Here is a 26,073-nt window from a genome sequence, read left to right as displayed (position 1 = left end):
CCCAGCACAGTGAATTTCACCGTCAATGCAAAACTCACAGCCGTGAAAGCATGGTCAAGGCACTGAATTCATCTCCTGTCACAGACTCCTCACATTAATAACATACCATTCAAACCTGTATGGGGCCCAACAGAACATGCATGAGTAAAGAAATACAATGCATTCACATTCTCCCATTAACAACACCCAGATTTTACAGTAAATTAAAACTCGTTTTGCCATAAACACAGTGGTTTTTAAAAAAACATTAATTATGTGCTTTTAATCAGAAGTTTTGTAAAGAGCAGGCATAAACCCACAACATTCCTGATGAAGGGCTTTTGCCCGAAACGTCGATGTTCCTGCTCCAAGAATGCTGCCTGACCTGCTGTGCTTTTCAAGCACCACTCTAATCTTGACTGGTCTTAAACCCACAACAGATTATTTGGTTATATTCTAAACATCAGCAACTGTTTAAGGCTTTGTCAACCTGCCTAGCACCTGCTACATCTTATCTGAGACTTGACTGAAGTTTATAAAAGCCTGAGAGATCTTCACAAAAGTAGTCGTGTGAAGGATGCTTCCTCTTGCGATCGAGTTCAGATCTAGAGGGCACTGTTTTAAAACAGGAGATGCCCTTTTCAGACAGACATGAGTAATGTTGATGTTGAAGTTCAGATGGGGAGGCAATGGCCTAGTGGAATTGTCACTGGATTATTAATCCACAGATTCAGGTAATGATCTGGGGACCCAGGCTTTAATACTGCCACAGCAGATGATGGAATTTGAATTCAATTTCTTAAAAATATGGAATTAAGAATCTAATGTTGACTGTGAATCCATTGTTAATTGTCAGAAAAGCCCATGTGGCTCACCAATGTCGTTTAGATAAAGAAACTGCCATCCTAATCTGGTCTGGCCTACATGTGACTCCAGACCCATAGCAATTTGATTGACTCTTAACTGAGCAATTAGGGACGGACAATAAATGCTGGTCTAGCTTTCGATGCCCTCATACAATGAAAGAATAAAAAAATAGTTAATGTGCAGCACGTTGACAAGTGGTCGAGGAACCTCTGAGTGGCCACACACCTTGGAAGGAATATTCAAGATGAGGATTGTTTATTTCTCTCAGAGGGCTGTGCAATTGCAACTCTGCTCCAAAAGCTGTAGTCTGGACAATTAAATATTTTTAAGGTGGAGGTAGATAGGTTCCTGATACACAAGGGAATCAAGGGTCTTTGGGGCGTAGATGGAACTGTGGAATTCGGAACAGAAGCAGGTCAACCATAATCTTATCGAATGTTGGAGCAGGTACAAAGGAGCCATATGGCCTACCACTGCTTCTGTTTTGAATGTATGCAAGTGATTTCTGGAGGAGCTGCAGAAAGCTGCAATGTCCGGTACTGTATACATCAGTTTCTGAGTACAGAGATGACACCAGTGCTCTGTTGATATCCTTGAACCCTGATGTGAAGGCTGCAGTGAGGCTTCTTTCTGCAGTTGGCAGGAACCTACATGTTCTTCTGAAGATGGGGACAGGAACATTGGAATATGAGTGACTGCTCTGTTCCTGACTGGTGGAGAGTGTGGAATTCAATCCTGGTGTGTCTTTATCGGTGAAAACAGGGGGTTGGACATTACGCGTGTGATGAGAAGTGCGGTGGATTTTCAATTTGCAAAAGAACTTACATTTTCAGCCTCTGTGCAGGCCCCTCACTCTGTATGGTTTTTGAAAACTAGCAGACTTGGGGTCCTAGGGCAATGGACATTCAAGTAAACAAATCGAAAGTGTCAAGGTCATTTTAAACTTCCTGGTTGGGATTATCAATTTAGCACAGAAACCAAATCATCTACCCATGCCATCTCCATCCCCACTCCCCTCCATGCAGGATCCTGCCTTATGCTGGAAAATCTGTGTTATAATATGCAGTTGTTAGGGCACAATAAAAGTAGAGACAAAAGTCTAACTAAATGATTTAAAAGAACACTTTCAACAAAAACCAGCTGCAGTCTTTCATTACTGCAAACAATGATCAGAAAAATCTATCCAATACAACTGGGATTAGTCACAGCTTCATCAGTTGCTCGCTGCTCTCATGTTGGGGGACCATCTTGTCTGTTCATTGTGCTCCTTTCAATGATTTCTTTATACATGCTCAGCTCTCTTCTGAATCAAGCTTTCAATTAAAGGACCCTGGATGGGCTGATTAACCTCGATGCAGCAAAATATTAACTTGGCTTTGCGAGGAAAAGTTTTTTTAATCGCGTGTCTTGTTTCTCCTGTGAATCAATCTAATCAATTTTTCATTAGCACCAAGGTGTTTATCAGCCTTTAACACACCACCTTCAAGCGCGGCTGTGTCAATCTTCACGACCAACTTATTAATTGAAGTTCATTTAATTGAAGTGAAATTGTGCAACTAATTAATAGCCAGTCTTCTGTGCAAAGATCAAAGAATGTTTTGGCAGCATCTATTTCATCATGGAAGACTGGTGTTTCATACAATTGCCATGATGGAGAGGTAGTGGGACTAATCTGTGCTAAAGGGCACACTTACATATACTTTCATTTGGCATGTACAGAATCAACAAGCCACTTAAACCTAAACCCACTCATTCAGCATAGGCCAGAACCCATCCCATGGCAACAGCAGATTCTCTTTCAAACCTTAATGTGAAAAATGAGATTGAGGATGAAATTGATGGCTACATTGGTTCAGAATAATACATCCATTAACTTGTTCCCATCATTGCTTTCCTGATGCATTCAAAGGGAGCTTTATAATGAAGATATTACTGCACAAAATGACTGTGAATTAGTCATTGGCTGCAATTGTTCACATTTGATTGGTGGTGAAATCTACAGGGATGCATTTGTTCTCTTACGTTACCAATATTACTGTTGCATTGTGACTAAATATTGTGTAAGCATCTATTGTACCATTTGCTGCACTTATCTCGTGGTGACCAGATTGTGTCTAACGATTTCTTCCTTGGAATTTAACCCAGTCAGAGCCCATTCCATCTGCTGTATTCTTCCTGGTTTAACTCAGTTTTTTTAACAATTCCCTCCTACTCAGCCCTGATTTTACAGTGTGGACTCAGGATTCCATTCTTTTGACTCTTGATAGTGTGTACTATCTACAAGATGCACTGCAAAACTTCGGAAAAGATCCTCAGACAGCATCTTCCAAGGCTGTGACCACGTCCATCTAGAAGGCAAGACAGCAGATACATGGGAACACCACCATCTGCAAGTTCCTCTCCAAACCACTCCAAACCTTCCATGACTTGGAAATATATCACCGTTCCTTCAGTATCAGTAGGTCAAACTCCCAGAATTCCCATCTTAAGGGCATTATGGATCAACCCAAAGTACATTGATTGCAGTGGTTCAAGAAAACAGCTGACTACCATCTTCTCAAGGGCAACTAGGGATGGGCAATAAATGCTGGACAGCCAGTGATGTCCACATCCAATGAATGAATTTAAAAAAAAATTGACTGCCACATTTATAAAATCAGTAATAAGCTACTCTGCAGTTTCTACATCTACAATACAGGGGAACCAGGAGATGCAATGCATTTTAATTTCCAAATTAAACCTTACTTGCAAACGTACGTCACACATAAGGTTACTTACTAACAGCCCACGGTGTTGGTGGGTAGATTTTAGCATGGGTAGAGGATTAACTAACTGATAGAAGACAGTGAGTTGAAATAAGGGGCTATTTTTATGATTGGAGCCTGTAACTAATGAAGTTCCACAGATATCAGTACTGCAGCTGCTATTATTATTGTAATTATAAATTGTAATTATTTACAATTATTATTAATGATGCAAACGAATGTATCATCACCAAATTTTCAGATGACACAAAAATAGGTGGGAAGGCAAGTAGTGAAGATGACATGATCTGCATAGTGGGTAAAAACTTGATAGTTCTTTATCGCAGAGGGCTGTAAAGGCTGGGTCATTAAATATATTTATGGCTTAGAGACAGATTTTTAATCAGTAAGGGAATCAACGGTTATAGGGAAAAGGCAGGAAAGTGGGAGTTGAGGATTACCAGATTAGCCAAGTAAACTCATTAGGTTGAATGGCCTACTTTGACATGTTATGGCTTTACACCTTAACATGATTCCTACCTCATTGTTTACCACTCACTCAAGTTATCGTCTCTGAAAAAGCTCAGTATAGAAATCTAAGAAGGTGCAGAACTCAACAGGCAACTTTGTGCAAAATCTCCATTCCAAGTAGGTTTGCTTTAGGCTTGACACACTAATTCAAGCATCATCTCATGCTAAATTTTCACATAAATTATGACGTGCGTTAACTCCAAAAACTCTGTTTTCTGCCAGTGCACAGCAATGACACAAAAACACTGTAAATTCGACTAATAAAACCTGGAATTAAGTAACAAATAATCCAACACAGAAAGAAACAAGGTGGACTATGTGAAGCAGATCAGTATCAATATAAAGCATGCACCAATCATAATCTAAGTTGTTTCAAGCTTCTTCCTAAAAAGGCCATGTGCATGATAATATTTTAACTGATGTTAGCTTGAAAATTTATGGTATACATGTTCAGCTTCTGTCTTTCATTAAAATCACCAATTAATGTTTTCACTGCCATAGCCTTAAGACACCTGAACAAGTAGCATTATGATTAATTGACATTTTTTTCCATTAATTAAGTGAGTTGGGATCTGCTAAACTTTATTTTGTGGCACTTCAACAATTTCCTTTACTTTTGCTACTAATATTTTTTAAAGTCATCATGCCCTACCATGAAAATAAGTATTTAAAGTATTTTACAATTCAGCGGATTTCAAAGCTGCTTTCTTTGTCCCCCTATTGTTTCCACTGACTAGTCAAGACTTCAACAACAAGCATGATCTGAAAACAGATCCTTCCCAATGATACTGTTGCCAACAAAGGGAGGTCAGGTTATCCTGCTTCATCCTGCAAATTAGTGTGAGGAACTTGACACAGTGTCTTCCTCATCAAACTGGAATATGTTGAGCATGTTAAGGAAAATACATAAATCATTGGTCAGACCATATTTGGAGTATTATGTTCAGTTCTGGGCACATTATTTACAAAATGATATTAAATCCCTGGAGAGAGTGCAAAGGAGAGTTACTATAATGATCCCAGGAAAAAGGGATTTTAGATTCAAGAAAAAAGAAATTCTGCTTGGAGCATGGAAGATTAAGAACCTCATTGAGGTGTTCCAGAATTACGAACAATTTTGTCAGGGTAATGAAGAATATTCTGTTTCCACTAATTGGTATGTCGATAACTAGGGGTCACAATTTGAAGATTGTCCGCAAGACAGGTAGGAATGAGATGAGAAGAAACTTCTCATCTTGCATACAGTTCTGGTCACCGCATTATCGGAATGATGTGGAAGCTTTGGAAAGGTTTCAGAGGAGGTTTATGAGGATGCTGTCTGATATGGAGGGAAGGTCTTATGAGGAAAGGCTGAGGGATTTGAGGCTGTTTTCGTTTGAGAGAACTTGACAGGTGACTTAATTGACACACACAAGATAATCAGAGGGTTCGATAGGGTGGACACTGAGAGCCTTTTTCCTTGGATGATGATGGCTCGCACAAGAGGACATAGCCTTAAATTGAGAGGTGATAGATATAGGACAGATGTCAGAGGTAGTTTCTTCACTTAGAGAATAGTAGGGGTGTGGAAAGCATTGCCTGCAACAATAGCAGACTCACCAAATTTAAGGGCATTTAAATGGTCATTGGATAGACATATGGATGAAAATGGAATAGTGTAGGATACATGGGCTTCAGATTGGTTCCACAGGTCGGCGCAATATCGAAGGCTGAAGGACCTGTCCGACGCTGTAACGTCCTTTGTTCTATACTCAGAGAGTTGTTCGGATTTGGAATGCACTGCCTGACAGAGTGGTGGAGGTGGAATCCAAATTAGGTTTCTGAAGTGAGCCAGATATATATTTGAAAGTGATCAATTTCAGGGGCTATAGAGACACAGCTGGAGAGCAGAGCCAGCTAGGTGAGAGCAAGTACAGACATGATAGGCTAAGTGGCTACTTGTACTGTAAAGTTCAATGACTCTATCTGCCATGAACTGCAGGCACAGGCCTTGCTAAGTGAAAAAAGGGCTCAGGTTGTCCCAAACTTTTTTGTCCCCACCTGGGAAGTGTAGTCACTGCTGCAATATAAAACAATGTAGCAGTCAATTTGTATCGCCAGTACAACTATTGGTTTAAAAAAAGACCCCGACAAACAGCAATGTGATAGTGATCAGGAAATCTATTTTAATGATATTGGTTGAGGTGAAGTGCTGGACAGAAATGGGTCTTTTCCAGAAATGTTTCGGGACAGACAGAGACTCGGTTTATCATTTCACCACAGCAATAGGGCCTGTGTAGTTGTATATCAGAGTGGCACGATGGTGAAGTCTCTGAAGTATGGCTTGAACCAACCACATTGCAACTCAGATGTGAGAGTGCCACCAACTGAGCCACAGCTGACAACTAACAAGAATGGGCACCTTTGAAGACCGCATCCCAAAACTTTATGAATCATGCAGAAGAAGGGAGAAAAAGAAATGGTGATGGAAAAAATACTCCTGTTGTCCAGTCCCGAATACTGCCATCGTCTGCTGAAATTTAATGAGAGAAAGCTGCTTTGAAAGAATACAGAATTGGAGATAAGATTTGGATTTTTCTCCAAGTTGGGATTTTGATAGATTCAGCAGCATGCAGAGAATTGAAAACAGCGAGTACAAAGTGTGCATACTTAAGATGACATTGTCAGAAACACCTAGCTTGCAAGCTAGAAATGTTTACAGGCAAGAATTTGTCAGATTGTAATATTAATGTTAACAAGGAGAAAAGGAAATTGGTGTTGTTTTCACTCTTCCTTTGCCCCAAAACAGTTCCATTGGTGGACAGTGTTATAGGCAAGAGATGTCTTTCAGTATCCTGGCTAAATAGTGAGCTGCAATGCGGTGGACTCTGAGCAAAAGGGAAATGTTTAACCATTGTACTTGAGTCCCAGTCCTGACTCTCTTACAGTCCAGCAATACTCACTGAACAGTGATCAAGAAGCCAAGATGAATAATTTTTCTCTCTTACTAATCCAGTGAGACAAAGCCAATTGCCTTGGCACACAAAAATTCTGCCATCTTGGTGCCTCAGTAGCTGGACAGGTGCTGAATTCACCCATCCTTTCATGGGCAAAAAAGGCTTGAAATGCTCAAGTCCCATGAGTGTCTAAAAATAGTCATCGGAAGAACATTTTGAGACCATTGTTAGAAGCAAATTTAATAAACGACTGAGGGAAAACAAGAAATGCTGGCGATCTGATGGAAGCATTGTCTAGATTTGAAACGTTGGCTTGCTCTCTTTCTCCATGCTCTGATTTCCAGCGTTTTTTGTTTTCAGTGCATCTGCAGTAATTTGAAACTACTGAAGGAACTCATAGGAAGATCTGTATTGTGAAGCCCACACTTTGAATGAACATTAATCGTACTGCTAGCCAGCTGCTATTTCTGTGAGGACGTTTCTTGCTTACTCACCATAAAAAAAATTGGCCTCCAAAAAGGCAGAATTCTTTAATCAAGTCATACCATTAAAATTTAAGATAGATTACCTCAGCAAAACCTATCTGTTGATGTCGAAAAATCACTAGGTTGCAGTGTAAGTTGCTAAGTGTGCTGCTGCTTTTGAACCTTGGGGAATTAAGGCTATCGCTATTTCACCACTTATGGGATTATTTGTAAGGTGTCCTCTGTCGACTCACCTACTGAGCAGTCTGTGCCTGTCCAATTTGGATCACAAGTGCAGGAACCACTCTCCTGAAGATAGGTCCCGTGACCAGAGCACTGATCAGGGCACATGGTTTTGGAGTTTTCACAGTTTGAACCGCCCCATCCCGGACTGCAGTGGCATTCCCCATGGATACAGATGCCATGGTTCGAACAGGTTGGATCAAAGCAGTCCGCTGCAAGAGAAAAAGAAATCACCCTTTAGTCTAAGAGATGAGCAATAGCAAAGACTTGGCCCTCTAATTCACTTTAATGTGCTTTAGATGATGAGATCTAATTTAACAATTTGACTCAATAAAATTTTACACTTGTAGGGTCAACGACCTGAAAATTTAATCTCTTCAGCACTAATTGCTTTACTGTATGAGCAAAGATCAATAAAATCAATATTTCTGAGATAGAGAAATTGGATTTTACACTTGAAAAATGAACTGATCTTTCACGGCTTCCTCCTCAATACCATGATTATGACAGAAAGAACAAAAAATAGCGACCAATTGTCATCATAATTTACCAGCATCAGCTATCTTGTCAGTTCATTCCACTGACTGAATGACTACAGTGCATGATAGCAGAGTATCAATACATTTGACTGAGGCAATTCTTTATTTTGCGATGTGGAAAAACATCAATATCTTCTCATTGTTTTATCATCTCAAAGTGAAGAGCATTACTCAGTGAGCGTGGACTTCCTTCAGTACTTGGTTTCACTTCAAGGGCAGTAAGGTAAACCAACCCTGTTACTTGGAAACCCTGTCATTTGAAAGAGATGAGCATGATAACATAACAGCAGATTGCATTGTAATTCTGTACCCTTTTAATTCAGAAAAATTAGTTTGGATCATACCGAAATCTCAGTCCTGATTGTTAACGATTTGATGCAAACTCTTGCACTTACAGAGCAGATTTTCCACTTCTTGACAAAACTTCAAATTGATATTGTGAATTGGCAATGTTTTGTCGAAAGTGTTCAATTTTAATTTGCAGATCAAGAATGTATACATTTCAATGTATCCAGAACTGCTTGTAAATATCAATTCATTCCACTTAGTTGCCACACCTCTTTTCCACCCTCGTCAACACAGATATCTCTAACCCTCTCAAATAATCTGCAAATAACTTGAAGCTAACAAACTGCAACAAGTTCTGGACATCACCTTTTTTTTATATGCTGCAAACCAATATGCATATGTCCAAGGTGCAAAATTTGTCTTTGTTGAAAAGAGGGGCGGTTGGAAACAGATACTGATCAACTGCTTTATAAAAAAAAACCTTGGTGTTTACAATGTTTAACCATGTTTGATTTAAATTTACTCCTACCCTTTACAACAGCAACATTTTGGCTCCAAGCCATTTTGGTTGATTTCATGAATAAGAGCTGACAGTCAGTGGGTTCTGCCATATTTGTGACCTATAAGACATCTTGCTGTTCTTGACATGGCCTCCAGAGCAGAACAAAGGTTCCATTCTACTCCGCTCAAGTTAATTTAAAATAGCAGTCAGCATTTGTGTGGGATGGGTGTGTTTCTTTCAAGCGTGTTTGCAAAATGGCAGTGATATGAAGCGCAATATCTTTTGTGCGGATGATGGAACTCTCCATGGAGGAACTTTCTACTGAGGGTTAAAGGGAGGAAGCACCATTTGAGTTTCTGAATATAAAAGATGAGGTCTGTCTGTATTTATGAAAACAAATGTTCAGTCTTTTGATATAAACCTGCATTGAATATGTTGACTTGCCATTTCTTTTTATTGATGCTGATGGATCTAATGCTAACTGCCAGTATTTCACTTTTCCACCATTTTTAGCCAGCTCTTCCCCTTCAATGTAGCTGCTGCTATTTCCTTAGCTCAACTGTTTATTTCCAAAGAGCTGCAAAGTTTGAACAGTTTCCAAACACACCCAACTGCAGACTCAGGATGGAACCTCCAGCCATCAGGAGGCCCACTACCTTATCTTATAATTTCTGCAGATATTTAATCAGAAACTTTCTTTATTTGCATTTTTATTCTAGTTATTAACAGTGCTGCTACAAAGAGATACAGAGCGATATGTCTAGATAGAGATCATCAGATGGTTTACTTTGAACTTATCAAAATGACAAGCTGCAAAGATAAAAATGGCTGGCATTTACTGACTGATGCTGGATTTTAAACATGAGTCAGCCTCATTATTAGGTGTGCAGTGCCTTACATATTTAAATGTCTTTGCAAAACTGAAGCCGCTCTATGTTTTTGTGACCTCAGAGAAAGGATTGTGCAGCCAGACTTAGAAAGAGAGAAAATTTACCCCAGCCTTAAACAAATTATTAGACATTTTTAACTTAAAGCGTCAAGCCCATTGATTATTACAAGGTGGATACCAGTCAGACAATTACTCAGGAATTCAATGAAAGGTTATTCTGATATAAGCCAAAACCATTGGTTAATCAAGCTTTTGATACTAGACTAATGAAACACAGCTTAGAAGTAGTGCACAGCTCTGCTGATCATCATTGTTACACAATTGTGGACATTTCACCAAAAAATGTTGCTGCATAAAATTTACAGTATACTGCACAAGAAAACGGCAGATATCCCCATGGCTGTCAATGTGTGCAATCATGGGAGATGGGTGAGATATTAAACAAATATTTTACATCAGTATATACTGATCAGGTGAATTGGCCATGCTAAATTGCCCATAGTGTTAGTAGGGTGCATTAGTTGGAGGGAAATGGGTCTGGGTGGGTTACTCTTCAGAGGGTCGGTGTGGACTGGTTGGGCAGAAAGGCCTGTTTCCACATTGTAGGGAATCTAAATCTAAATCTAAATCTAATCTAATAACAAATACTGTGAAGGAGGATGTGGAGGCTAGGGAACTTCAGGAAATAAATAGTGATAGCTTGAAAACAGTCTATATTACAGACGAGGAAATGCTGGAAGTCTTAAAGCATTTAAAAGTAGATAAATTCCGAGACCTGATGAGACGTTTCCCAGAACTCTGTGGGAAGCTAAGGAAGAAATTGCTGGGATATTTGTGTCATCGACAACCATGGGTGAGGTGCTGGATGACTGGCGATTGGCTAACGTGGTGCCACTATTTAAGAAAGGCTGTAAAGAAAAGCCAAGGAACTATAGACTGGCGAGCCATACATCAGTGGTAGGAAAGTTGTTGGAGGGGATTTTGAAGGACAGGATTTAAGCGCATTTGGAAAGGCAAGGACTGTTATGGATAGTCAACATGGCTTTGTATGTGGGAAATCATGTCTCATGAACTTGATCTTTTTTCGAAGAGGTGACAAAGAACATTGATGAAGGCAGAGTGGAAGACCGAAAACAACAAATGCTGGAGGTCCACAGTGGGTCAGATAGCATCCATGGAGAGCAAGCTAACATTTCAAGTCTACATGACTCTTCATCAGAGCTGAAGTGAGGTATAGAGGGACAGCATTTGTGCTATTGTTTGAGAAGAGTGGGGGTGGGGGTACTGGGTGCAGGGTGATGATAGAGAAAAGATGTTGATAGTTCAGTTTAACTGATCAGAATGTGAGAATGGCAGAACAATGGTGTGTCTCCTGCTAGACTTGAAAGGACAGTAAGTGGAATGTGAGGAGGGAAGGACATAATAACAAGCTAAAAGAAAGGGAAGAAATGGGAGTTGGTTCACAATTTGAAGGTGTTGTACTCAATATTAAGTCCCGAAGGCTGTAAAGTGCCTCGTCTGAAGATGAGATGCCGTTCCTCCAGTTTGCGCTGTCATTCACTAGAACACTGCAGCACGCTGAGGACAGGCAAGTGGACATGTGAGCAGGACGCTGTGTTAAAATGACCGGCTACGGGAAAGTCGGAGTCCTACCTGTGCAAGCATCAGAGGGGTTCGCAAAACGGACACCTAGGCTGTGTTTGGTTTCTCTTATGTAGAGTAGGCCACATTGGGTACAGTGAATACAATACACAAGATTGGAGGTGGTATAGGTGAAACACTGCTTTACCTGGAAAGACTGTTTAGTGTTGGACTTCCACAAAGAGTTTTGACAAGGTTCCATATGGTAGGCTGGTTAGTAAGGTTAGACCTTATGGAATGAAGGTGGAGCAAGCCAACTGAAGACAAAATTGGCTTGAAGTTAGGAGACAGGGTGGTGATAGATGGTTGCTTTTCGGACTGGAGACCTGTGACCAGCAGTGTGCCACAAGGATCAGTTTTGGGTCCACTACTATTTGTCATTAATATAACTGATTTGGATGTGAATATAGGAGGCATGGTTAAGTTTGCAGATGACACCAAAATACAGCAGGTTTTGTAGTAGACAATAAAGAAGAATATCGAAGTGTACAAAGGGACCTTGATCAGACGGGCCAATGGGCCGAGAAGTGATAGATAGAGTTTAATTTAGATAAATGTGAGGTGTTGCATATTGGTAAAGACAAACCAAGGCAGGATTTACACAATTAATCGTAGGATCGGGAAAGTGATGCCAAACAAAGAGACTTAAGTGTGGAGGTGCATAGTTCCATGAAAGTGGCGTCACAGGTAGACAGGGTGGTGAAGAAGGCGTTTGGTATGCTTGCTTTCATTGATCAGAACATTGAGTATAGGAGTTAGGATGTCATGTTGTGGCTATACAAGATATTGGTTAGGCCACCTTTAGAATACTGCATACAGTTCTATAGGAAGGATATTGTTAAACTTGAGAAGATTTGACTAAAAACCTAGGATATGTTGCTGGGACTGGAGGGTTTGAGTGAAAAGGGGAGACTGAATAGACTGGGGCTTTATTCCCTGGAGCCTTGGAGGTGAGGGGTGACCTTATAGAGGTTTGTAAAATCATAAGGTGAATGGATAGGGTGAATAGCCAATGTCTTTTTCCTAGGGTGGGGGGAGTCTAAAAGTAGAGGGCATAAGTTTAAGGTGAGGGGAACACATTTAAGAAAGATCTAATGGCAACGTTTTCACACAGAGAGTGGTGCGTGTATGGAATGAGCTGCCAAAGGAAGTGGTGGAGGCTGTTAAGATTACAACATTTAAAAAGCATCAGGGTGGATTTAGAGGGATATAGGCTAAACACTGGCAAATGAGACTAGGTCAGATTGGGATGTCTGGTCAGCATGGAGAGTTAGACCGAAGGGTCTGTTTCCGTGCTGTATAACTCTATAACTCTAATTACCCCAGGCAGCAACATTGTGTTGACAATTAAAATCAACACTGTGGTTTACCTTAGGGCAACATCTGAACTCTGATTACATTACTGCATTGTAATCACTCTCAGCTATCCATTAATCTTTCTGTAATGTGTATCCCAGTACAAATTAGTGACTGGACTAAACAAGTGAATGCTGAGTTTTGTAATGAAAAGATACATGCTTTTAGACATTTCCATTGGAAACCTTGGGAAGTTACTTTTCAATGTTTAGCACAATCAACATTAAAGGATTCCTTAGTGAGCTACAATTTGGATACATATCCAACAATCTCTTCCCTATCTTCCATGTTTTTCTGATCACGGAACATTTCGAGGGCAGCTGCAGTTCTTTTATTGCAACGATAACCTCTTCATTTGTAGGCTGTGTCTCTCCAGAGTGAGATTTATTGCATTGTAGGTTCAAGCAATGATGGAAGAGTCTGATTACTTATCTCTGAGCAACATGAAACAATCTGATTTAGCAATTATTTTCCCCATTCTTTGAATGTGGCTTGTCAATGATGTGCAATAACTGAAAATTTGAGTATTTATGGGCAGCTTTTTATAAGACATTTATCAACCTTAAAATGTTACCTAACCTCCCTCTCTGCACAGATGCTATCTTGGGCTGCTAAGAGTTTCTGAGATGTTCTCATTTCATACCATTTCATAGAATAACGACCAAGCCAGTTCCAGCATCTGGTTTAACTTACTCTGTTTGGATCTTTGTGACTTCTCACTTAGAGTTTTCTGAAAACTCCAATGATCTCACCCAGCTAGCACTGACTTTAAGGCCCTAGTATTTTTTTGATGGCAGTCAGGGTTGAAGACATTGACTGAATACAGTGATAACAATTACACATACAATGATGCTAAGTGGGAGGGAGGTCTGCAACTAAAGATGAATTATGATCAAAAAAACGAGAAAGCCAATCTTGAATTTAATTGTTTCTGATTGAGCCATCCTCTGGATGAAAAGGAATTATTCCTATTTGATGCAATAACATGCTTAAAGACTACAAAGTTATTTTCAGATCATTCCGTGCATAGAAACACTGACGTGTGCATCAGCCACTTCAGAGAAAATATCGGATTGCAAATAAATGCATATTATCTGCTGCATCACAACATCTTTCCAGGCAGGGATTTGACAAAATATATTATCGACCAGAAATGCTGGTAGTGAAGACAGAACTGAAACTGACCTTTGTTTTACCTTGAACTAATGGTCAGTTGTAGGGCAATGCAAAGAATTTACCACCTGCTGCTCTCCGACTGGGGAATATTTGTGAGAGCCAAAATGTCCAAATGTCAGCAATAATGATCATAATTCCTCTCCAGATGGCAGGAGCAGGGAGTGCACTAAAGCTTTTGGCACAGTGCTCTCTAAAGACCAAAAAGTAAGATTGCTCCTTCTGGTCCCAGGGACTATGTTAGGTTACTGTCAGATCACAGTGACCTCTGAACCTGATGCATCTGAGGGCCACTGTCAACAACATGGCTGACCCAGACCACTCCAAGAAGGCAGGTACAGTTTGTCAAAATTGTCCAGATGATGCCTGAGGCTCAATTGTAGACACATGTTGGGCCTCTAATTTATAATGAATTGTTCATTGCATCCTAGCATTTGACATAAGTTGTTCCTGACAGAGATGACCATCTTTAATAAATGTCACACAGTTGTTGGCCATACACACAGTGAAACAGGCCTTACCTGCTTATACATCCACAATAAGGCATGGTTAATATAGCAGTTCTTTCTCAGACTATTCTGAAGAAGCTGTGGGTGTTTGGCACTGCCAGATGCCATAAGCTAAATTAATTGATTCATATAAAGTATGAGAAATAAAGATTACTGAAGGAGCTTGTCTCAGAAAGAATAGTGCAATGATTACGTCAGAGTGACTGGTAGAGGCTGGACAGTTGGACAACAGCCTTTCTGCCCAGCACTGACTTTGTTTGAATTGGACTTGGACAAGAAGGGTGGAGATTCCAATTTTTTTCAACAACATTTTACAACAATATGCAAGGCATGGAGGGATATGGACCAAGGGCAGAGAGAAGGGATTAGTTTAATTTGGTGTCATGTTTGGCACAACATCATGGGTCAAAGGGTCCGTTCCTGTGCTGTACTGTCCTAGTGTTTCAATCCTGTTTGGAAACAAAGAGTCAGCAACACTCCAGAAGAAGTTAATACATGTGATAAGATATTCCAATCAAGTTGGCTGTGCATTAGTTTCTGGAGAAGCCTGATAATAGGCTGTGTAATCTTCAAATCCAACCACTTTATTTTCCTAGTCCAACCTTCAAAGTCAAACTAGTGATTCGTGTTTTTAAATAAAGGTTGCAAGTCGGTCCAAGGTTAAATGCTCTTTGTAATTAATTTATCAATCCCATTCTCTTGATCTTTCCCCACAGCCTTGCATATTTTCTCCCTTCAAGTAAACAGTCAATTATCCTTTGAATGTTCCAACTGAATCTGCTTCCACTACTTTCAGGCTTTGCACTTCATAACTCACCACACAAAAGAATATTTCCTTGTGTTGCTTCTGCTTCTTTCACCAATTCCAGAAATCCTGATCCTTTGATTACTGATCTTATGATCACAGAAAACAGCCTCTCCATGTTTCCTTTATTAATTTTGAACATCTCTAATAGATGTCCTCTTAACCTTCTCTGATCCAAGGAGAACAATTTTAGCATCTCAGCTTTTCCACATAACTGAAGATCCTCATTCATGATACCACTGCAGTAAATCTCTTAAACACCCAAATGCTTACAAACTGGGGCTATTAATATGGTCCAATCAGGGAGCCCAGGGCTGACAGATATAAACAGAAGCGTCAGGGAGTCTGTTCACTTTGAGATCTGGTTCTGAGGAAGCTAGACCAGTGTCAAGGACTCTCCAAGAGTAAATAAAGGGTGAACTAGTGACGGGATACCAGCCTCTATGGAACTATTTAACCTTCCTAATTACTTGCTGTAGCTGCATACTAAGTTTGTGATTCATATACCTGGACACTCAGAGTCTTGGTACCATTCTCGACTGAAAAAATATACATTCTTTTGTTCTTTCTGCCAAAGGGGTCAAGTTTACATTTACTCTCATTATAATTCATCTATTATGTGTCACTCATTTAACCGATCTATATCCCTTTTCAGACTGTCTATCTCTTTTTGACAGATTACTTTCCTGCTGATGTTTGTACGATCAGCAAATTCAGCTACCATACATTCAGTCCCCTCATCCAAATCATTTCTATAGATTGTAAATCGATGAGAACCTCTCACTGATCCCTCTGGCCCTCCACTTGTTACAACTTGTCAACCTGACAAGGACCTGTTTATCCCTGCTATCTGCTTCCTGTTCGTTGTCAATCCATCATGCAAGTTAATGTGCTATTTCCTCCACTTGTCTTGTGCAGTACCTTATCAAATGGCTGTGGGTAATCCAAGTTCTTCTACCAATCAATTACACTATAAACATCTTTCAGGGAAACCTTTAACAAAATTAGCTTGTGATTTTTTTTATATGTTGTAAGGTGAGGAGGACAGCAATAAATGTTTTTGTAAGACAACTCATGGCTTTGTAGAGAAATAAAGAAATAGACACTTTTTTAAAAAACTCAACCCTGTCATCACTAACAAAAACCACAGGCTAATTATAAAATGGCTGCATCTATAATCCAGCCAAATAACAGCTGCTGACAACAGAAAATAATGATGTTTCAATTAAAATATGTCAACGGATATGCACATTACTCCTAGAATTATTGGTGAATTTAAGTCACACCTTTTCAGCAGGTTGATTTATGCCATGTCCTTTCTCAACAAAACAAAAAGCTCACTTAGTGCTAAGTTTCAATGTATTCTTGTGATCGAGAGAATATTTGAGTGACAGTACCTCAGTCATCTATAGCAGATAGACAAGAACACACATCATTTTAGGGTGGGTTGGGCAAGTATTGGTGAGAATCTACTTCATCATATGAGTGACTTAAATACGGAACACGCAAATCCGAGAAGTCCATATCCAACAACAATGCACTAATAATAACTGCATAATTTGCTGCATTGTTAAGAGAAAGCATTCAAGCTAAATAAATTACCACCTGCACATAAAATGTACGCACAGGAATATAATAGAAGTGCATTAGGAAGTCATTGATGAATAATGCTAAACAGAATCTCTATCTTAATGTCTCAGTGTGCCGAGCCACTTTGAACTAATTTCCAACAAAACCGTCCTTTGACCTTTGCTGTCATTCTGTTGTGCCGTACCTTGCTCACACATTTCTCCTTTGTAACCCGAGTTACAAACGCAGGAGCCCATGATGCAGACGCCGTGTGCTCCACACAAAGGGTCAATGCACTGGGTTGAGGGGACATCACACTCGGTCCCTTTCCAGCCACTGTAACAGAGGCAACGTCCCTTGGAATATTGGCCATTACCGCTACATAATATTGGACATGTTGCTGTACAAAAAAGAAATGACAGCATATTAGAGCCTTGATTGGGAGTAAAACAGCAACAAAATATGCAAATAAGCAGATCTTAAATTCTCTTTCCATCAAAACACCCCACAATGTTTTCTGTCATGTGTTGCAGCAGTTCTCCGTGACATTGAATAAAAATCAAAAGAACCGAAGACGCTGTAAATCAGAAACTAAACCAGAAGTTGCTGGAAAAGCTCAGCAGGTCTGGCAGCATCTGTGAAGAGAAAGCAGGGTTAATATTTTGGGTCCAGTGACCCTTCCGCATGTTTTCTATGTCAACTCAGTGCTAATGTATGCTCCTGCCATGCCATTTGCCCAGTATGAACTATGTAAAGGGTTAATATTTTGGGTCCCTGAAGAAGGGCTTATGCCCGAAACGTCGATTCTCCTGTTCCCTGGATGCTGCCTGACCTGCTGTGCTTTTCCAGCAACACATTTTCAGCTCAATCAAACAGACCATTCAAAGTCAATCACAGAGGGCTGAGATGTGGAAATATTTCTTAACTCAGAGGCTGGTTAACCTGTGGAATCTGTTATGAGAGAGAGCCATGAAGGCTGAGCCACTTAGTATATTTGATAAAGACTGTGGTCCCTTAAAGGCATCAAGGGGTATGTGGAGAAAGTGGAAATAGTGCATTGAGATAGAGGATCAGTCATGATCAGACTGAATAGCAAAACAGGCTTGAAGGGCATCTGTGTTTCAAACACTTCATTCCTCAATTTTGTGCAAATAAATGTTGACAATAAAAGATCACAGTCACCTCTGCCCACAATGGAGCCATACAGGCAGGGAGTACAGAGTTCCTCACTACCTGTGTCCTTAGCCCAAGCTGGTGAAAACTGCCAAGTCGATCCCACCCGCCAGTTTTTAAAAAATTCAGAGCTGGCTAAACTCCAAGAAAACCTCAACGCCAGAACTCTGTTGCAATGTAGAGTACCACTGTAGCCAGTGGCAAAATCTCAGACCTTTTGAATAAATCTCAGACCTTTTGAATAAATCCCAAAATGGCTCCACCTCCTATGTGTGCACCATGTCCTGTACTTATTGATGACAGACACAAGAAGTTTGAATTGTAAGCAAATGTTCTTGACTTACCTCTTGCACAATCGGGTCCAAAGAATCCTGGGAAACAGTGACAAGCTCCAGAAACGCATTCCCCGTTTCCATGACAGTTTCGTGGACATTCCACTACAGACTCTGCAAGTAATCCAATCTTCAGAATTATACAAGATTCACATTTTGAGAAAACACCTTGTTAGGTCAAGCAAACCTTACTCTGAAGGAAACTTCAATCCCTTTGGCATGAGAGGGATGCCTCTGCAGGGTCAATGGCAATTGGCATGAAGGGACACCAAATGCAGTATTTAAGGTACCACAGAACTGTGGACCCAACATTGCAGACAAGAGCAATACAAGCAGCAAAAACAGAATTCAATCTTTAAGGAAAGAAAGAATTAGCTTTTACATAGCACTATTTATAGCTTCATGAAGTTCTAAAGTGCTTTTACAGCCAAAAATATATTTTTGAAGTGTCATCATTTTTTTAAATTCACTGTGGGTGTCTTGGCCTAGGCTGGCTTTTATTACCATGCCTAATTACCCTTAAAAGGAGTGGTTTATTTGCCAGTTCAGGGTGCAGTTAAGGGTCAACGACTTTGCTGTGGATCTGGAGTCACATTTAGACCAGACCAGGCAGGTATGGCAGATTTCCTTCCTGGTAAGTGAGTTAGGTTGCTCGTTACATGGGCGCCAGTAGCCTAGATGTTGGAAATTAAGCAGCCAATCTACACAAAGCAAGCTCCCACCTATGACACATGGTGGGCGGCACAGTGGCACTGTGGTTAGCACTGCTGCCTCACAGCGCCAGAGACCCGGGTTCAATTCCCGCCTCAGGCGACTGACTGTGTGGAGTTTGCATGTTCTCCCCGTGTCTGCGTGGGGTCCTCCGGGTGCTCCAGTTTCCTCCCACAGTCCAAAGATGTGCAGGTCAGGTGAATTGGCCATGCTAAATCGCCCATAGTGTTAGGTAAGGGGTACATGTAGGGGTATGGGTGGGTTGCGCTTCGGCGGGGCAGTGTGGACTTGTTGGGCCGAAGGGCCTGTTTCCACACTGTAATGTAATGTAATCTAATGACATGACTAGACCATTTGTTTTAATGGTACTGGACACATGTTCACTACGAAACTAGGAAACAATGCTCTTGTTTGAATAACAACATGAAATCTGCTACATGCACCTGAAAGGGCAGATGGGCTGGCTCTCAGTTTAATATTTTATCCAAAAGACACTTTTTAATTGGTTATGAGAATGATTCATTTCAGACAGAACAAGACTGCTGGCATGTTGCCCCTTGAGATGACATCGATCACTAGAATTCACTTTGCTAAGCATTCTGGCAGGTAACCAAAAAAGGGGCTAATGGGTTTTCCAGGCTCAACCTTCCAACTGATTCATTCCCAGTAATATTGGAATGTGAAAACACTGTAGTATACTTGTTCATCTGCAGTACACAAGACACTGAGATATCGGGTTAAATTGCTACAAACCTGTCAAATTTCCCTTCATGTTACAGTAGATAATCAGGTGGACAGCGTGAACATGCAACTTAATTATTCATTGCATGCTGTTGACTGGACTCTAACATAAGCCTGAATCTTTTTTGCATGTATATTCAAGACATTTGTTTTATGAATTAGCCCTCCACCCATCTACCACTGCGATCTAGGTCCAGAATTTTGACTCTGACTAAGTGAACTTTGTGACATGTCAGCCTCTGTCTGGCTCAAGGGAGCATAAGCTATCTGTTCCATCACACATCTGGCCAATTTAGGAACAGGCACCAATAGCTGGACAATGAATATATTGATGGATTTATTTTTAAATTGAAAGGAAAGAGGTTAAAAGTCTAGCAGATGGAGCAGGAATGCAATATCAGTCTGTTGCACAGTTCACAAGTAAAACATATTCCTAACCTCAGCTGCATTTCTGTGGAAAGCAAGTCTCCTCTCAGGAAAGAGCCAAATATGGGGGGGTGAGTCATTACAAGTCTCTGTCTTGGTGAATCCTATTGTTCTGTCACAACAGTATTGAGTAAAGCTCTTCTAATTGTAGGAAGAAATAAATCTGTGTTTATCACTTACAAGGTTATATCTCTCGTGAACATCCCATATAATGAATTACTTTAAAAATATGGTCACTGTTGTAATGTGGGTTAAAGATAGAAGGCATTTTGTGCTCAGGATAGCTGTACAAAAGTAATAGGGATGAATGAACAAGTAACGTTAGACAGTGTACTGGATATAATAATAATGAAAAAGCCACAATAACACCTTTAAGAACAAATTGGTCCTGTCTTAATGAGTGCGACTGAGCATTACACTGATTGCTGACATTAGTCAGTTTCACTGGGTACTAAATTAGAACTTGTCAACAAGTGCAAGAAGAAACAACTGTAATCATTGTGACATTCGTGAAATATACCAAGCCAAGACTATCTGGAAGGACAATGGCGGCAAATACATGAGAATACCATGACCTTCCAGATCTCCTTCAGGCTACTCAGCATCCTGACTTGGGAATATATTGCTGTGTTCCTTCAGTGTTGCTGGGTCAAAATCCTGGAACTCCTGCCCCAACAGCATTGTGAGTGTACCTACACCAAACAGACATTTCAAGAAATCAGCTCGCCACCTTCTCAAGGGTAACTAGGGTTGGCACTAAATGCTGGCCCAACCAGCAACATCCATACCCCATGAATGGATTTTTTAGAAAGATCAACATCTCTCGTGATTCTTTTCACATTCAGTGATTGGAATCTTTGGACAGGTTTGGCCACAATCAGTATAAAAATAGTTTGTACGAGGAAATCTCGTGTTAGTCAGTAACTGGAGGTGGAGTCAATGCTTTCCTCAATAAATCTACCCACACATGAGTTTCAGTGCCTACCTATGACAATAGTATTAAAGGACACGTGCTCAGGAGTTTTCCCATCATTGTAAAAAGCCAGGTGCCAGACCCCTGAGTCAAGATACTGGACGAAGCCGGCCTCTTGGATGCTCACTGCCCTGATGTGCCGTCTTCTGTGCTCGGAATCAGTCAGACTGCGCTTTTCCCTGGCGATCAATCTGCTGCCGTCAAGTAGCTCGACAAAGTCATACTGAGAAGCAGAGGCACAAAGTCGTGAATCAGGCATGAACATGGAAGCAAAGCAGTGGACATTGTTCAGGCACAAAGATGCATATGTTTAAAGCCTCCTTATAAAAAAATTAACACACCGTTTGGTCGAAAATTATTTCAAAGCCAGATTACGGCAATATTTTTTAACAGTTAGCTTTAATTTTGTTTTCATACATGAGCCACGGAGTTACATTAAGAAAATACATGCACTGAGAGTGGCTTTCACCATTTGATATGCACTGGAAATTATTAATAAGTTGCACAGACCTCTCCCACTGTTTCTCGTATTTGAATGGACATGAATGCAATGGATATAGATAGAAGCAGTGAAGATAGAGGCTTTTAAAACACACCCACAGACCGTGTTCCAGAGTTTGACCAGGCCTCTGGATACAGACTGACATTGATTGATGAGAATTATAAGCTATCAATAATATGCATCATAACTTCCTGGATTTTATAATAGAGGTGAAGATTATGAAAACAACAATACCCTTACAAAATATAAACTGAATCCTGGCACCACACTTTGGGAAGGATGTGAAGACTTTGATGAGTGTACCAAAGAGATTTATGAGAATGGTTCTGGGATGAGGGATGACAGTTACATGGTCAGACAGAGATTTGGCAGGACTGAAATAAAGTCATGAAAGGCTTAGAAAGAGTAAATATAGAGACATTGTTACCATTGTCAATATAGCTGATAACTGTATTGCAAAAGGAGACTGGTAAAATAATGAGAGGTATTGTAAGGGAAAACATTGTTTTCAAGTGGTTAGGATTTTTAATGACGAATACAAATCCAAAATAGGATTTCACAGAGACTTGGATAAATAGCTTGGGAGGAGGAGCATTTGCAGGAATATGGTACATCACTGCAGGAGTGGGACGAATAAAATTGCTCTCCAATCAATTTGGTGTGCTGAAGAGGCTGAATGGCCCCCTTCATTCAATGATCCTACAATAGAATTCTATTTTTGTGATCAAAGACTTGACTAATATTTTCAACAGATTCAAATGCGAAGGCTGTTTCATTTCTTCTTAATTTCAAACGTATTCCTTTATGATATCAATTTTTAAATAGAACTTCTCTTTCATAAGAATTAAACCTCAGACCTTCAATATACTTAGTGGCCGTTGAAAATGAAAGAAAAGATTAAACATACATAAGGACTCTAAAGCTCCAAATAAGGTCAGATCAAAAACTGGCAAACAGTTTTACATTAAGTCTTGATTAGCTGCGCCCCGGGGGACTGAATAAACCATTGAGCAGAAGGTCTAATAGACAGGAAGTATGTGACAGACGAAAGACGTTGTGAAGCATGTCAAGAGGTATGTATCAACAAAGTTCAAAATGAGATGAGCCAATTTGAAGATTAACATGTGCTAAGGCCCAGCTGATGCCACAGATCTCGGATTATTTTTGCTTCCATCTTTCTCCCTTTATGCACTGAAGGGCACGACTTTGACTGAGTTCTAGCTCCAGTGGTACTGGAGTTCACTCATTGGTACTGGCTGCCCTCCAGTACTCATTCTGTGAATAGCCCTGGTGGTGACAGATGGCAGAGGGCATTGTAGCAGAATTTGCTCCTTGTCTCAATCACCATCGGCGAGGTACACCCCCTCCAGAAGGGGGCAGTATGCAAATGCAACCCTTGTGATTCAATGTCATAGAGATTTACAGCATGGAGAAATACCCTTCGGCCCAACTTGTCTATGCCACCCAGTTTCACAATTAAGCCAGTCCCACTCTGCCTGGGTTTGGGAGGTAATCCAAGTTTAAGATATAAAAATATTTCAGAAGGGAAATTCCAGGTCCAAATGACGAATACTTGGGCGTTAAACTTATCCAAGGACGTTTGTGCTATTTTGTAATATCAGTTAGGATATTAATTCTGTGATTGTTTCTATAGAATGAGAGAATTCAAATAGCTGAAGGGAACCAAGCTAAGAAATAGCTTGCTCATAATATTCTCGTTCATCATGGAGCCCATTTTTACACAATGATAGAAGAATAACGGAACAAATTGGCATCTTTGCACCTGTGAGGAAAACCTGCTTTAAACAGAATGAAGAGAGTTTTAAAGTGGACCAGTGACTGAACTTCTCAGATTACAGGCGCTGCAGTGATGATGGAAATTTGTTCCAATGTACGGTTTTCCTTGAAGAGGCAAGAAAACGCATCCCACTGCACACAATGGCAAGATGCTTGGGCTTCTACACTCCACGGCAATGGTTATGCCTTTTACTGCATGAAAACACATTGCCATGGCACTTTGTAAGCTGCCCCGTCTATTGCAGTAAGCTGCTGGGAAGAATACAACAGTTGGGTCCGGGCACAAGGTAAGGGCAATGATTTTCTAATAGTGTCTGAAATTGGTGTGAGGTTCCTGGATGGGGCAGACATGAGTCAAAAGCTATTTGAAGCCTGGAAGCTGCATGTACACCAATCCCTTAACTTGTACCCAGGCCCAACTGTTGCATTCTTCCCAGTAGCATGCTGCAATAGTTGGGCCAGAAGCTTAGAAAATGCTGGGGCAATATGTTCCTGAAGATATCAGGACAGGTGGATAATGTGGTGTACTTGCCGTTATGCTGGAACTGTATAAAACCTCTGTGAGATCACAGCAGAGATCTACCAGGATGTTTCCTGGGCTGGAGACTTTCAGTTATTAAGAGAGATTAGATAGAGTGATGTTTTCCTTAGAACAGAGGAAATCAAGAAGGGACATGGTTGAGATACATAAAATTTTGAGGGGCAGAGATAGGAATAAACTTTTCCACCGGATGGAGGGATCAATGACTGAGAATCTGGTTTGGGAAACAGGCAGGAGATGTGAGGAAAACATTTTTCACCCGGAGGGAGGTGGGAATCTGGAACTCACTACCTGTAAGGATGCTAGAGGCAGAAACACTCCTAACATTTAAGAAATATTTAGATGCACACTTGCAATGCCAAGGCAAACAAAGCTCTGGTCAAGTGCAGGAACATGGGGTTAGCATAGTTAGGTGGTTGTTTTTGATCAGTGCGGATGTGATGGGCCAAAGGTCATTTATCTGTGCTGTAGATTTCTATGACTCTAGTCATAGTCTGGCTGCAAGTACCCTTTTGGGAGGGCTTTCCCTCTCTATCACCTGACATTTGAAGTGGACAAGCCCTTCAAATAGGTGAGTTGTTTGCAAGGAATAAAAACAGAAAAGTGTTGAAGAAACTCAGTGTGTTTGGTAGCATCGTGGAGAGAGAAACAGAGTTAATGCTTGAGTCCAATGTGACTGTTCTTCAGGACTGAAAGGGGCAGCTGGAAAACAATTGTTTTTATACTGTTGACAGAGGTGGAGGAGGAGGTGTGGAACAAACTGTGGAAGTACCTAGAGCAACACGCAAAGGGATTGATAATGGTGGAAGTTCGATGAACGTGTGAAAGGAGAAAATGGGCCCACTCTGCTGAACAGAAAGTCAACAAGACACAGCTACACATTTGTGATGCCAAGGTACACAAGGCTATGGGCCAAAATAGGTTTCCAACATTTTTAGTAGCTACATTCTTGTTTTCGATTGGGGCAGACTTGATTTGGCCGAAGGGTCTTTTTCTATGCTGCAGACCTCTCTGACAAAGTGATATATGTAATTTTACGAAGGCAAACATCTGCAAGATTGTGCTTTTAGGATGAAGAACCAAAATTTTACATTCATAGTTAAGGTTAAATTTTTGGTCTAATTTCAATATGTGACCCTTTAATTAGAACATAGAACATAGAACAATACAGCACAGAACAGGCCCTTCGGCCCACGATGTTGTGCCGAACATTTGTCCTAGCTTAAGCACCCATCCATGTAACTATCCAATTGCCGCTTAAAGGTCGCCAATGATTCTGACTCTGCCACTCCCACAGGCAGCGCATTCCACGCCCCCACCACTCTCTGGGAAAAGAACCTAACCCTGACATCTCCCCTACGCCTTCCACCCTTCATTTTAAATTTATGTCCCCTTATAACTCTCTGTTGTACCCAGGGAAAAAGTTTCTGACTGTCTACTCTATCTATTCCTCTGATCATCTTATAAACCTCTATCAAGTCACCCCTCATCCTTCGCCGTTCCAATGAGAAAAGGCCTAGCACTCTCAACCTATTCTCGTACGACCTATCTCCATTCCAGGCAACATCCTGGTAAATCTTCTCTGCACCCTCTCCAAAGCTTCCACATCTTTCCTAAAGTGAGGTGACCACAACTGCACACAGTACTCCAAATGTGGCCTAACCAAAGTCCTGTACAGCTGCAATATCACTTCACGACTCTTGAATTCAATCCCTCTGCTAATGAACGCTAATACACCATAGGCCTTCTTACAAGCTCTATCCACCTGAGTGGCAACTTTCAAAATTCTATGAACATAGATCCCAAGATTCCTCTGCTCCTCCACCTTTCTAAGAACCCTAC

General features: G+C 40.7%; 1 protein-coding gene across 26 annotated transcripts in view; it reads right to left on the bottom strand.

The window, feature by feature from the left end:
* The window catches only part of LOC122557375 (teneurin-3), a 2,612,756-nt gene that overhangs the window by 136,855 nt on the left and 2,449,828 nt on the right, over window positions 1-26,073 (bottom strand). For all 26 annotated transcript variants that reach the window (XM_043705048.1, XM_043705023.1, XM_043705127.1 and 23 more), the window contains 4 exons: window positions 21,404-21,614; window positions 18,553-18,654; window positions 17,241-17,435; window positions 7,776-7,976 (listed from right to left, as the gene is read on the bottom strand). In XM_043705048.1, the coding sequence (XP_043560983.1) occupies window positions 7,776-7,976; window positions 17,241-17,435; window positions 18,553-18,654; window positions 21,404-21,614 (709 nt within the window). The remainder of the gene's footprint in view (window positions 1-7,775; window positions 7,977-17,240; window positions 17,436-18,552; window positions 18,655-21,403; window positions 21,615-26,073) is intronic.

Source organism: Chiloscyllium plagiosum, chromosome 2 (assembly GCF_004010195.1).
Source record: "Chiloscyllium plagiosum isolate BGI_BamShark_2017 chromosome 2, ASM401019v2, whole genome shotgun sequence".
Lineage (NCBI taxonomy): Eukaryota > Metazoa > Chordata > Chondrichthyes > Orectolobiformes > Hemiscylliidae > Chiloscyllium > Chiloscyllium plagiosum.
The sequence above is the reverse complement of the archived record's forward strand: the minus strand, read 5'-3'. Positions and strand labels throughout refer to the sequence as shown.